Source organism: Leptopilina heterotoma, unplaced genomic scaffold, assembly GCF_015476425.1.
Source record: "Leptopilina heterotoma isolate Lh14 unplaced genomic scaffold, ASM1547642v1 Lhet_297, whole genome shotgun sequence".
NCBI lineage: Eukaryota > Metazoa > Arthropoda > Insecta > Hymenoptera > Figitidae > Leptopilina > Leptopilina heterotoma.
The window spans coordinates 16557-32191 of NW_025111001.1; the positions used below are offsets into that span (position 1 = coordinate 16557).

At 23.9% G+C, this 15635-nt stretch overlaps 1 protein-coding gene across 1 annotated transcript in view; it reads left to right on the forward strand.

Moving 5' to 3' along the window:
- Nucleotides 1-15635, forward strand: part of LOC122504411 (nuclear factor 1 X-type-like) — a gene marked incomplete at its 5' end in the record, with an annotated part of 49282 nt that overhangs the window by 711 nt on the left and 32936 nt on the right. Inside the window, 3 exons of the mRNA XM_043615511.1 lie at nucleotides 31-214; nucleotides 12824-12877; nucleotides 13713-13811. Of these exons, the coding sequence (XP_043471446.1) occupies nucleotides 31-214; nucleotides 12824-12877; nucleotides 13713-13811 (337 nt within the window). The remainder of the gene's footprint in view (nucleotides 1-30; nucleotides 215-12823; nucleotides 12878-13712; nucleotides 13812-15635) is intronic.

A 15635-nucleotide genomic window follows, 5' to 3' on the forward strand; every position in this document is an offset into this window, starting at 1 on the left:
GTAATTGAGAATTGATTTTTATTTTTTGAGGTATGGAGATTGGACCTGGTGATGGTGATCCTATTTAAAGCGATTCCATTAGAATCGACAGACGGCGAAAGACTGGAAAAGACTGCAGAATGTGCTCAACCAGGTCTCTGTGTAAATCCTTACCACATCAATGTCTCCGTCCGGGAACTCGACCTCTACCTCGCCAACTTCATTACCAGTCACGGTAAATTTTCATCCACTTCAACTTTAATTGAGCATTTAATTTTAAACTCGAAAAATTAAGAAGCCAGAATTATGATATCAAATAATTTATAATTTTATAAATCAAATTCCGAAATAATCATATTTAGAAAATAATAATAAATAAATAAAAATTTAGAATTACCTAAATAAATAAATGTATAAAATAATAATTTTTTTGACACAAATATATAAAATAATAATTTCATATTATAAATATATAAAAAAAATAATTATTTTGTATCATAAACGTAAGAAATAATAATTTTATATCATAATTCTAGGTCCTGAATTTTTTTCCTTCGAAAAGAAATAAACGTCTTTAATCTAAAGTCGCGTGTCAAGGAACTGAAAGAAAGCACCAAATATTTCCCACTCAGAGCAAAAATTTAAAATTACAACGTTTCGCTGTTGTTTTTTTCTTCTTCTTTTTGCACTAATTTAGAATTTCTTTGTTACATATTTTCCATTGTCATGGAAAATAAGTTATAAACGAAGAACGAAAAGTAAACTATCTAATTAAGCTTTGAAAAGTAAATCGTGTAATTAGAAACGTAAATTAAAGTAGAAGAAAATTATCCCTTGACATGAAAGAATTCTAAATTATTTTCTCTAAACTATGAATTATCGCAACTGGTGAAAAATCTGATTTTAAAAAACATCAGATTTACCGAACTTTACTTTCGAGTAAAGTTTACTTGGTAATTAACAATTATAGTTAATTATTTATTTATTTAGTTTATTTATTTTATTTTTGGTCTATTTATTTCAATTTTTCTTTATTAATTTTATTAAAAGCAAAATTAAAGAAATGAGAAAAAATAAAATAAAAATAATTGTTACGTTTAGTTATGTTGCAAAATTAAAAAAATACTTTCTAAATTTTAATTAGTAAAAAAGATTACTAATTTGAATTAGTAACTGACTTTTTGCCTTTGAATTAGTAAATTTTACTTGTAAGTTAGTAAAAATTACTAATTATTAGTAAAATTTACTAATTCGAACGCAAAAATTTATTCTAGTAAATAAGTTAGTAAAAATGACTATTTATTAGAAAAATTTACTAATTCAAAAGCAAAAAGTCAGTCACTAATTCAAATTAGAAAACATTTTTACTAATTCAAATTTAATAATTATTTTGTAATTTTGTAACGTAACTAAACGTAACAAACATTTTTATTTTATTTTTCATTTTATTTTGCTACTAATAAAATTAATAAATAAACAATAAAACAAAAATTTTTTGACACGTTAAGTTAACAAACATTAGTAGCAAAATAAAATAAATAACAAAAAATATAATAAAAATGTTTGTTATGTTTAACAGCATGTGATTGTTACAGAATTTAATGTTAATTTTTTCGACCACTTTTCTCTTAAAATATTAAATAAATTAAGCTAGTTTTTTGTGAATAACTCTAAAATATCATAAAGAAGGGCAGTGATGTGAAAAAGTTTTAATATTTTTAAAATTATTTATTAAAAAATAACTTTAAAATTATCAGTTCTCAAAATCACTTTTAATCAATTTCTCGTCTTTTCCGATTTCAAAGTATTTTTTTATAATTTATTTTAGAATTATTAAAACTTTTGCACATCACTGCTCTTCTTTATTATATTTTAGAGTTATTCACAAAAAACTAGCTTAATTTATTTAATATTTTAAGAGAAAAGTGGTCGAAAAAATTAACATTGATTTTTGTAACAGTCACATGCTGTTAATTACGTTACAAAATTAAAAATGTACTTTCCAAATTTGAATTTTTATTAGTTAATTAGATTTAGAATTAGAATTAGAAATAATTAGAATTAGTTTACTAATTTAAATTAGTGACTGACTTTTCGCTTTTGAATTAGTCAATTTTACTAATAAATAGTAATTTTTACTAGCTTATTAGTAAAATAAATAGTAATTTTTACTAACTTATCAGTAATGTAAATAGTAATTTTTACTAATTAGTAAAATTTACTAATTCAAAAGTAAAAAGTCAGTCACAAATTAAAATTACTAAAGATACAAATTTTATGTAATTAAAAAAATTAAACTAATTTAAATTTAAAGAGTATGACAAGGAAAAAAATCCTTACTCGAAAAAGATAAAAATTTATATTAGCGAAATTTTTAGTTATTTCAACTAATACTTTGACCATTCTAGAAAAAATCTCCATTTATTTAATTACTATGCTATTTATTATTTATTCAATTTTTATTTTTATTTGAAATAGTTTTTCCTTTCATTATACACAGGAAAAAAAGTCTGACTCCGTTTACACCTTAAATTCAGCCTTGAAAACAGGCTAAAAGTAAAACTTTTTTTTTTAGTGTGTAATATTTATAAAGAAATTTTTTTCTATTTTCGGAAGATGATGGAAAAAGACAATCGTTTTTCTTTTTTAATTTTTCCATCATCTTCCAAAAATCGAACAAAATTTCTTTATAAATTTTAATTTTAATACCAAAAATACCTAATTCAATAATTCCTCGTGATTGAAAAAAAATTTTTCAAAATTCCTCGAAAACTAATTTTCTATTTCGAGAGATTGTGGGAGAGACGTAGCGACGAAACAAGAATCAAAATTGGCCACTCGCTCTCGAATATATATGTACATATACAAATCATTTGACCGTGAAAGTTATTCGATACATTTTTAATCGCAAATTCTCCCCCACCCCTCTCCCTAGTTATACGACAACGTTTAGCAGATTTGGAATCGAGTATTCATTTTCTCTCGTCCCGAGCCAACGGTCGCTCATTCATTCTCGTACAACCATTCATTCAAAACTAACAACCGCTACTCTACTCGGCTTCGATTCAAAGTTTCTTGGAACGAACGTCTTGCCAATTTCACTGGGTCCCCATGACATGCTCGACACGACGATCTCATCCTCGTATTTACACCCATTCTCTCCTTCTTTTATATATACGCTTGTATATATGCTGTCTCCCATCATCAGACAATCCTCCTTCAACCACTCACTTTGAACACGTCATCAAAACAGCTTGCTCGTCATTTCCCTCTCGGAAATAGACATTTCAACGTATGTGAATTTTATTCGAGATGGAAGGAAGGATGCTGCTCGATTATGCAAAGGGGAAAATTTGGTTATAAGTGAAAAAGTTCTGATCGCTTTTACTTGGGGGAGTTTTCTTTTTCTTTTTGTTTTTTTGTCTCAATTTTTATTTTGGTGGCATATATTTTCTTGGTTGAGTTTTTTTTAACTAATTGGATGAGTGATTTTTGGAAAATTATTTGAGGGTTGTCACCCCCAAATAATTTTCCAAAAAACAATCGAAAATCTTTTCGAGGATAAATCCAATCGAAGACAATAACTCCAATCGAAGATTTTTTTTCTTCAGTTGATTGTCATCCATTAGAGAATAATTCTAATTTTTTCGCAATTGTAATTTTGTAACCAGAATGATTTTAATCGAGCTGAACTTTAATAAAAAATCTAGAATAAAAATCTTGACTCCAGTGGAGTAGAATGATAATCGATAATAATCGAAATCGAATATAACTTCAATCGAGGATTACTTCGGTTGATGATAAATCTAATCGAAGAATATGTCGAGTAGAGATGTAATCGAGAATAATCTCAATCGAAGATCATATCGAGGACAACTCTCCTAAAGGATTACTCCAATTGATTGTAATCCAATCGAGGACAATACTAATCGGGTATAATTGCAATCTAGTAACTAGAACAACTTCAATCGAGTAGAACTGTAGATGATAAATCGACAAACTAACTATAATTTTTGATAAATAAATAAATAAATAAATGAAACAAATATAATATAATGTAATATAATTCGTTTATATTTATTATATTTTTAAAAATATAATAATATATAAACGAATATAGAAAATAATTTTCATTCTCAATATTCGTTTAGAAAGAACTTTACTCTTTCTTCACTCTTCACTTTTCTTTAGTATTAATTTTTTTTACTTTACTTTTCTTCAATCTTTAATTTTATTTAATCTAGATAACACAGTTTTCCTAAGGATATCAAATTGAGATATCAAATTTACTCTTTCTTCACTCTTTAATTTTTTTTGATCTAGATAACACAGTTTTTCTAAAAATATAAAATTTACTTTTTCTTCACTCTTCACTTTTCTTTACTTTTTATTTCTTTTACTCACTTTTCATTACTTTTTATTTTTTTACTCTACCTTTCTTTACTATTTAATTCTATTTAATCTAGATAACAGTTTTTCTAAGGATATCAAATTTACTCTTTCTTCACTCTTCTTTTTATTTCTTTTACTCACTTTTCTTCACTCTTGAATTTTATTTACTCTAGATAACACAGTTTTTCTGAGGATATCAAATTTACTCTTTCTTCACTCTTCACTTTTCTTCGCCCTTCAATTTTATTTAATCTAGATAACAGTTTTTCTAAGGATATCAAATTAAGATATGAAACACTTTTGATTCGTTTTTTGTCTCAAGTTGAAAATCTTAGAAAAACTGTAAATAAATACAAAATGGATGTAAAGTTTATTTTTCAAAATAACGTTTCGGGAAAAATTTTCAAAAAGGAAAAATTAGAAGAAATGGAGAAAAATACAAGAAAGTTATTTTTCCATCTCTTTGACTTTCGCCACGTGTTCTCCACGTGGTCGTCTCTTGTCTGGAAGTATATCAGAGAGTACCTGGCTCGGTTTTTGACTCATGAATTGAAAGCGCAAAGTTTGGCCGCTAGCACAAGAAAACACTATGTGAGTTACAACGGTTATACGCTTTGGCAGCCACATTTCTAATGTTTACAGCCGGTTGACGTAAAAATTGGCCAGGCCTACCGCACTACATTCACGAAAAAAAAGAAGAGAGTGCCAAGACATGTAATGGGGTAGGTTAGGCGTTAACCGTTCCAGATTTTCTTCCTCTCGATTTCCCAAAACATCTCTTCTCTACAGCTCCCCCCGCTTTATATATATATATATATATTCATGTCTCATTTATTATCATTCCCGACCTTCATAACCATTTTCTTTACTTTCTCCTTACTTTTCCTTTGCTCTGTGTTTTTTTTCTTTTCTTTAGTTTTCTTCACTCTTCGGTAATTCTCAATAACAATAATCAGTATGTTTGTGTTATTATTATTTTATTATTATTTTTCTCTTCTTTATTCTTCACTTTTCATTTCTTATTCCTCTTTACTTTTCTTCACTGCTTAATATTTATTATTATTCATTCTATACTTTTCTTCACTCTTCACTAATTGCCTATAATAATAATTATTAATCTACTTCTATTATTATTATTATTATTTTAATATATTTTTTCCTTTACTTTACCCTTTAATCTTCACTTATCTTCAATCTTTACTCTCTACTTTTCTTCACCCTTTAATATTCACTTATCTTCACTCTTTACTCTCTACTTTTCTTCACTCTTCAATTTTCTTGACTCTTTACTTTTCTTCACTTTTAAATTGTCTTTACTTTCTACTTTTCTTTACTCTTCACTAATTTTCAAGAATAATAATCAAAATAGTCAAAAGCATAACTAATTCTCTTTACTTTTCTTCACTCATTACTTTTCTTCACTCTTTAATTTTCTTGACTCTTTACTTTTTTTCACTCTTTAATTTTTTTGACTTTTTACTTTTCTTTACTTTTTAATCGTCTTTACTTTCTACTTTTCTTCACTCTTCACTAATTTTCAAGAATAATAATCAAAATAATCAAAAGCATAACTAATTCTCTTTACTTTTCTTCACTCATTACTTTTCTTCACTCTTCAATTTTCTTGACTCTTTACTTTTCTTCACTTTTTAATCGTCTTTACTTTCCATTTTTTTTACTCTTCACTAATTTTCAAGAATAATAATCAAAATAATCAAAAGCATAACTAATTCTCTTTACTTTTCTTCACTCATTACTTTTCTTCACTCTTCAATTTTCTTGACTCTTTACTTTTCTTCACTTTTTAATCGTCTTTACTTTCTACTTTTCTTCACTCTTCACTAATTTTCAAGAATAATAATCAAAATAATCAAAAGCATAACTAATTCTCTTTACTTTTCTTCACTCATTACTTTTCTTCACTCTTTAATTTATTTTCTTGACTCTTTACTTTTTTTCACTCTCTAATTTTTTCGACTCTTTACTTTTCTTCACTTTTTAATTGTCTTTACTTTCTACTTTTCTTCACTCTTTCTTAATTTTAAATAAACAATCGAAACAATAATAATAATCAAAAGAAAAAAAAATTTCTTTTCTTTTCTTCACTCTTTACTAATTCTGAATAAAAATAATAAAACTAATAATATTCAAAAGCAAAAAAAAATTTTCTCGTCTTTTCTTCACTCTTCACTGATTTTCAGTAAAAATGTATTTTTTTTCTCTACTTTTCTTCACTCTTTCTTAATTCTGAATAAACAATCAAAACAATAATAATAATCAAAAGGAAAAAAAATATTTCTCTACTTTTCTTCACTCTTCACTAATTCTTAATCAATTATTAGTATTGTTCAATGTTATCAACCCCGGAAATAAACAATTTTTGCCAGATTTGAATTTTTAGGTTCAGTAAAATTTTCTTCGTTTGAATAAAAATAAACATTTTTTTCTCAATTGAATTTAATAATAAAAAGGAAATATTAATAGCATTGTTAGTAAATTATATAACATTTAATGCGGTGAAAATTTGGAAATGCGTGAGGAAGTTTGCGGCTCAGTTTAAACCAAAAGGTAATTGTTAATAGCTTTTCTCGATGTTTGTCTCATTAACTAAAGTGACTACATATTTTATGTGTATGTAAACCTACGGGCTTTTACTTCTCTATGAAATCGGTCTTGGCAGCGTCTAGGTTTATAGTATTGTGGCATGTTGTATATTTTAGGAACCTCTGGAATTTTCATGATGTTGATCGTGTCACATGAGACTAGACGTTTATGCTTCAACTCCTTTCAAATGTGTATAAAGAATCTTCAAATATATAACTTCCAATTTATTATACATATTAAAATACCACGAAAAAATTTAATTTCAATCATAAGTTGATAGTGAATTTATTTTATTATCAACTTTCTTTTATTTTTTTAATCTTTAATTTTTTTCTCTATTTTAACAATTTTTTTTCTACAATTATTATAATTCCCCAAAAATTAATTTTAATCAACAGTAAAATTTTGTTTAGTACAAATTCAAATGTTTTTATTAAATTTTTTTTATTTTAATAAATTTTTTTAATGTTTACTCAACGAAATTATGCAGAAAATTAATTTCAATCAAAAGGGTAAATTTTTTTAATGGAAAATTTTATTTTATTTTCACTTTAACATCTCTAAATTCATTTCATTGTTTTCTATTTTTTAAATGTAAATCCCAATTATTATAATTATTATAATTTTTCTATTAGAAATTAAAATTTATTAATAAAAATAATTAATTAATAAACTTAAAAATTAAAAAAGAAAGAGATTAATTCTTTTTGTTGCAATTGAATGAAAATTCTATTTTTGTGAATTGAATTTCACATGGAAGGAAATAAAATTCAAAATTTTCTTTTCTGTAAATTTAATTTCTCGTAGAAGGGAAAAAAATAAAAAAATTCCTTTTCTGTAAATTTAATTTCACACGGAGGGAAATTATTATAATATTTTAAATTGAAGTGTTGGGGCCAAGGAAGGAAAGAGGAGGGGGAAGGGGGTAGAGAGAGGAAATTTGTCTCTTGTGTGTGGTGTGCGACTATTTTGAAGCGAGTGCTAAAACAGTTGCATACGAAAATGCATTTGCAAGAGAAAATTCTGAGAGGCACCTGTCCTCTACTTCAACACTCGCATAAGGCTAGATGTTACTTACGCAACTTTGCTCTGATGCTGTGAGCGATATTTAGCTCTCTCTCCTCAACCTAAGGGTTGGATCTCTATAATACGACGCGAGAGAGCTTCTTCTATAAACTATATTCATTTTAAATTTACTATTACTCGCACTCTATAAGCGATGAGCCAGTCTTAATTACATGGAACGAATATTATTCTTAATTTATATCTTTCATCATCAAAATTCATCTCTCTCTCTCTATCTCTCTTTCTCTACTCGCGAAAATTCACTCCGATAAAAATCAACCTAAATAATCTGTTTCACATTCGTCTCTCATATTAATTTTATCATTTTTACGGAAAAAGAAAAAAATTTATCTCGTGAGGAAAATATTTCCTATAATTCTATAAAATTTTCCCAAATAATCTCAATTAATCCTAATTAATACAATCCCAATTATCTTTATAAATAACAAAATTCTTCTCCAAAGTTCAATTATTTTCATAAGTGTCAAAAAAATTCTTGCCCTAATTTCAATTATTTTCAAAAATAAAATGCATTTTTCTAATTTCAATGATTTTCAATATCTACTATTTTACTAAAATTTCCCAAAAAGAATTCAATTATTTAAAAAAATTTTAATATAATTCTATGCAAATATTTAATTATTTTCATAAATAATAAAAATTTCCAAGGAATTCAATTATTTTCATAAAAAATAATTTGAATTCTAGAAAATAATAATTGAATTAAAATGATGAAAATAATTTTGATGAACTTACAGTAACAATATTCTTATGAAATAAAATAAAGATTTTATCTCTCGATCATCTTTAATTATTATAAATTGTTTAATTTAAAAAAGGTTTGGATTTAAAATTCTTGAATGTCTTAATTCCTGTGGAAAATCCTGTTCCAAAAATAAGATTAAAAATAGAAATTGTGCAAATATTTTTCTTCTTTTTCCAAAAAGAAAATAATAATAATTTTGTTAAAAAAATTGTGATTCATAAACAAAAATAATGGAAAATAAATAAATTTTCTATGTCTTAATCAGAGTTGTTTAACAATTTTCTAATTTTCCTTATAGAAGTAAAGAACAAAAATCTGCATAATTTCAATTTGAAAAAACATAATATTTAACAAAATTTTAGTCTTTTATTGAAAAGAATTGAAAAAAAATTCTGATGATTTCTATTTGTCATTACAATTTTGAATTAATTATAAAATAAAAATAATTATGACATAATAATATAATGTGCAATCTATCTAAAGTTAGTAAAAAACAAAAGACAACTTCTGAGTGTGAGGGACAGAAAAAGTGAATGAATGAAAGAACATTCAAATTATTATTGTTAATATTAATTGATTAACAAATTATTTGGAAATTCAACTAAAATACTTCTATTTGTATATTTTATTCTTAAAAAATTGAAAATAAAATTACAATTTTTAATTTTTGAGAAAAAAATCCGAATAACCAATTGTGAATTGCAAATGTGCTCAAATTGCCTCATACTTTTAGTGAGAGTATGATAACGATTGCAAAGAATGTTTGTATATGGGATTTTGTATACGTGTAACTAAACGGATATATTTACAAGTTGTTTCGAGTGTGTGCGCTTGCTCTATAAATAAATAGACGACCGGACATCTTGTAACAGTTCTAACGTGCTATTTGCCCATGTCGATTTTCTTATACGCTCATCTCCTCGCACTATGCAAAAAAAGCGAATCTTTTTAATCGCCAAAAAAAAATTTACTACTTTAAACGGCAATAATTATTTTACCGAAATTAATTTTTTTTTTTTTGAAGTAAGCAAAAAAATTATATTCAAGAAACTGAAAAAACGTTTTATTTAAATTGCGCTCCCAACTATTCATTACATTCTTTTTCCATTAATTTAAATTAGTAAAATAATTCATAAAAATTTTTGAAAGTAAAACATTAAAAAGAAAATTAATTCAAAAAATTTATGACAAAAAATTATGATTGTAAATAATTATAAAAAATTATAAAAATTATTTAAAGTTCTTCAATGAATAGTTTCAACATTAAAAAAACGAACAAAAAAGACTAAATAAACGGAACTTTGTTAATTAATTTTTAAAATTATAATAATACTATTATAATTAATATATTATTATTATTATTATATATAATATAATTATTATAATTGAAAAATAAATTTAAAATTCAAAATAATAAAATTCAAATAATTATTATAATAATACTATTATAATAATATAATAAATAATATAATATACAATAAATATATAATTTATTATAATTATCATTGTATATTATAATTCCCAAACAAAATTTACAACTGCACTAATAATAGGTATTAATAAACGAAAAATTAAATTTCACGTCTAGATTAGCGAAAATTCGTTCAAATTTGAATGGAGGTCTATTAATTTAGAATCAATAGACTAATTAACATAATTTACGCGCGACTAATTAACATAATTTTCTTCCTCTGATACCAAAAATAAGAGTATAAAATAAAATATGATTGCATCCGAATATATAATAAAAGACAAAAATATCCGCGCAGTTAATTATAAACTCGTCTACAAAAAAGTAGAAAAATCATCTAAAAAAAGCTTTTTTCGAGCTTCATTTTCTAAAACCACGACCTTGAAAAATTTTTCCATGCCATTATTTGCAATCTCTTTATAAAATAATCTATATAGAAAGAGCGTCAACGTCGTTCTATTATTACTCTCCAATGTAAATAAATTAATCATCTACATATCCGCGAATGCATATATAATAAATAATGAACATCGAATTTTCAGTATTTAAAGCTAAAAGGAATTATTATGCAGCTGTCGTGTTGTATTTCTCACACATATACATAAAGATAGATGTATATATGTATATGTATATTAAAATCATGAAATTGAATTAGCATGAAGCGTAAATTTTCGTATTAAAATATATATATATACTTACATATGTGTTATTTTGTTATTAAGAAATTGCAGTTATCTGAAACTAATATGTGTTTGAGAGTGAAAATTCATTTCCGCTTTTATGTTATTACGCAAAAACTTGTAAATTTTATGATTTAAATACAACACTCGCCCGCCGACTTGTGTGTATATTCACAGTAATTTAGTCTCATGACATATAATGATATTTTTTTTAATGGCAATACTCCAAAAATGATTGGTATAAATTATAACCAGTTTGTCTTCTCTATGAGAGAGATTTTACAAAGAAAAGGAAGCGCGCGAATTAAAGAAAAATTAATGCACTTGTGGATTTTCAAAATTTATTTCGAATATTTTTTATTTTAATTTTATGATTTTAATTTCGCATTTATTTTAACAATAATTAGAGAAATAATTTCTTTTTCCATTTGAACGTATTTATTATTATTTTATTAATTATTTATTATTAGGTACTTTCGTATTTTTTTAAAAATAATTAAAATAATAATTTATTTATACTTTAATTTAGACGTTTTTTCATTAATAATATTTAATTAATTAGTTATTATTAATTTCGTATTTTTTTAACACTGATTAGTATTGATTTCCTATTTTTTAACAATATTTAAAATAATTTGAGTTTGGAATTTTTTCTATTAGTATTATTATTATTTTATTAATTAATTAGTATTAATTTCGTATTTTTGGAACAATAATTAAAATAATAATTATTTATTTGAGTTTCAACTGACGAAAAATTCCGAAAAAATAAAATTTAAAAAACAAATGAACAGTAATAATGGCTGAACTAAAAGAAGAAATAATAAAATGAATAACTTTAAAAAGAACTTAAAAATAATAAAATAACTAAAGAAAATAATAAAAAAAAGAAAATAAAAAAATATAAATGAAAATAAATGAAAATAAATGAAAATAAATAAAAATTAATAAAAATAAAACTGAATGAAAATGAAAAATGAATGGAAAAAAAATATTTTTGTTATTAATTTACAAATTTATTCAAGATACGGCAGTTGACTAAAACTTTTCTTTTTCGCAAGGTCAGGATATTATTTGAAATTTTTTATTTTTATCCGAGATTGTAAATCACGGGAAAATAAAAAGAAAAAAAATTCTTTTACCCTGAAGAAGTCGAACGTTCTGGGCTCTCGGGTATTTTGGTGATATGTTACGTAATGAGATTTGCGTAAGATCACACGATATAAAACACCGTGTGACAGGGAAGCTAACGACGTGAAGTGACTTTAGCTACTCTTGATGACTGATGAAGATTAGCTGTTATTTTAATTGACCGAAAATTGTTGACAATTTTTTCGGTACATTATTTTTCGGGTCAAATGCACTTTTTGCCTGTGTCGATAAAAAAATTGTAATTAAAGAGGGGAATATTTAGAGTAAAGATTAAAAAACTTGAGTATTCAGTTTTTTTTTCTTTTCTTATCCTAATTTCTTCTTTTCTTTTCTTAATGATTTTGTATAATTAGATAATTACGAATTATATTCAAAATTCTTTGTTTCATAAAATTATTAATGGAAAAATTTATGGAAAAAAAATGAAAATTAGTAATTCTTGAAAAGAGAATTGTTAATTTTCTTTAATTTGTTTCTTACGAATGAAATTGGAATTATTTATTTAATAAATTAATTATTAACAATAAGAAATTTATAGAGAGGAAAATATTAAAAAAATCGCGAATTCTCTAACAAAAATTGTTAATTTCTTCAATTCTCTAGTTAATAAATTATTAGAGGAATAAGCATTAATTATTTATAAATTCTACTTTATAGAACAATTAAATACTAAATTTAAGGATTTTATTAAATTTATATTTTTTATACTTCCAGAAGTGCTGAATGGTATCTGTAATGCTAATAAGGAAGAAGAAAGGCGACGTAAAGGTACGCATGATTTTGAACAGTAGAAATTAATTTATAAACGTAAAGAAAATTTCTTTTTCTTTCCTTCGAACCGATTTTCTTTCTTTTCACAACTATTAAGAGTATGTGACAAATGAAAAACTTGAAAAAACTTCTCAAACTTTAGAATTTAGAAACAAAAAATAATTAAAAAAAAAAATAAAGTACAACTTGAAAAGAAAAAAAGTTTTTAATTATATTTTAGGATTTTTTTTCTGTTCCAATTGAAATTAATTTTGAAATAAAAAATATCAAAAGTTACAAATTAGAAGTAAGAAAGAAAACAAATGACAAAAAACAACCTAATAAAAATTTTTTAATAAATAAAAATCAGTTGGGATTGTTGGGAAGTAAAAATTCTCGGAAGTTACAATTTCAGAAGATAAAAAAGTGAATAAAAAATAAAATACAAAAGCAAAAAAAAAATTCAAAGAAGAAGAAAAATTAATTGAGAAATAATAAAATGAAAAAAAAGTTTTTCTTTCAAGTGTCACAAGCCCTTAATAATAATTTAATTACTCATTAATTAGTTTGCTTCTCTTTTAAATGATTTTCTTTTCTCTCATTATACAGAATTTCAAAAAAAAAAAAAAATCTACTCTGTCCAAATTAGTTAATACATTTAATCTAATTAGAAAAACATCTAGTCTAAAAAAATCTACTCAACCAAAAGTCTAGTCTAAAAAAATCTAATCTAATTTTCCAAAAATCTAACCTACAAAGAAATCTAATTTAAAAACAAAAAAAAAAAAAATAATTTTCCAAAGGAACGATCGTTTATCGATAAGAAAAAATTATCGATTGGGTTTGTTCCCAGGTGCAGGTTACCACGAACTGTATAATGGTGTCGTATGCAACGATACGATCCTCGCGACAGGTGTTTTCAGCTCCAAGGAGCTCTGGATGCTTTCAAAAGGTACGACGATTCTTTTCAAATCTAAAAGAATATACAATATATTTATATATATATAGATATTCAAATCTCCAAATTTATCTAGAATAATACACATTTATTTAGTTAATTAAAAACAAAAAAAAATAATTCTTTGTTCTGTCTCTCAAAAGAAAAAAATATCTACTTTCAAAATAATTATATTAACAGGTGGAAAAAAAATTCCAAATTCCATGTGGATGCTTTCGAAAGGTAAACGCCGAACTCTGCCTTTTGAAAGCATCCTCTGTTAGTCGTTGCAAATCCTTTTTTTCTGGTATTATACAAATTTCATTCTCCAAAAGCCAATGACCCATTTTTTTCTCATTTTTCAAATAATAACAGTCAGGATAATACCTAAAAATATTAATAATAATAATAATAATAATAATAATAATAATAATAATAATAATAATAATAATAATAATAATAATAATAATAATAATAATAATAATAATAATAATAATAATAATAATAATAATAATAATAAAATTTTATTGTTATTACTTTTATTATTGTTTTTTTTAATACTATTACTATTATTTCTTTGTTTTCAATATTTTTATTCTGGGGGTCGTTATTGTTATTTTATTCTTACTGTGACTTTCATTTTCACTTTTACTTTGATAAAAATTAAAAATTTTATTCTGAATTCACTTTTACTTTTTTAAAATTCTTGTTTTACTTTGATAAAATTTTTATTTTTACTTTCATTTTTACTTTGATATAATTTTTATTTTTACTTTCATTTTTACTTTGATAAAATTTTTATTTTTACTTTTATTTACACTTTCACTTTTATTTTCAGGATAAAAATCTACCTATCAAAGGAAAAATGAAAGTGAAAATAAAAATCTTATCAAAACGAAAATGAAAGCGAAAATTAAAAATCTATGAAAATGAAAGTGAAAGTGAAAATAAAAAATCTGTCAAATGAAAATAATAGTAAAAATGAAATTGAAAATAAAAATCCACAAAAGTGAAAGTGAAAATAAAAGTTAAAGTAGAAATGAAAATTCATAATCAACCCTCTGATTTTTATTAATATTATTATTATTTTTATTGTTAGTATTTTATTTTATTTTTTTCTCATTTTCATTATTATTATTGATTTATTTATTTCGTTACATACAATTTATATTTTTATTATAGTCGTTCCTAAATTTCTGAACGTTCAAATGAAAAAAATTTACTTAATTCATCTTCAGATTTAGATTTTATTGCACAATATTGCATCACGTATTAAAAAATAAATTCTAAAAATTCTAAATGTTTAATTTTGCATTTGCCTTTTACAATAGTCACTAATTTTTATAAATATTTCTAGTGTCAAAAAATTTCTTTCATTTAAACGTTCACAACTTGTGGATCATTATTATAATTATTTCTTCTGTCATTTTTATTATTTTTATTAACACTATTTATTTTATTTTATTATATTTTATTATATTATATTTTATTGTACTTATTATTTTTTTTTCATCACGAGAAAAAACTACATTTTTCCCCCGGAAAAAAATTTCAAAAGGTTATAAAAGAGTATATTGAAAAAGAAACTTGAATGAAATATTTTATTATTTTTTTCGAGGATGTTATTTTTATTGAAGATAAAAGAAAATATTTTTGCAAATTTTTTTTTTTTTCAATGAATATTATATAGGTTTTTTTTTGTATATTAAAGGTGGTAAATGGAATAATAGGGCATGGGAACGAGCATTGAGAATCGTGTCTCGAAATGCCTCGACAAATGCAAGTGTGATCCGCTCTCTGTGCAGTAGATTAGTATGCAACCCCGCGTATTAATAGAAG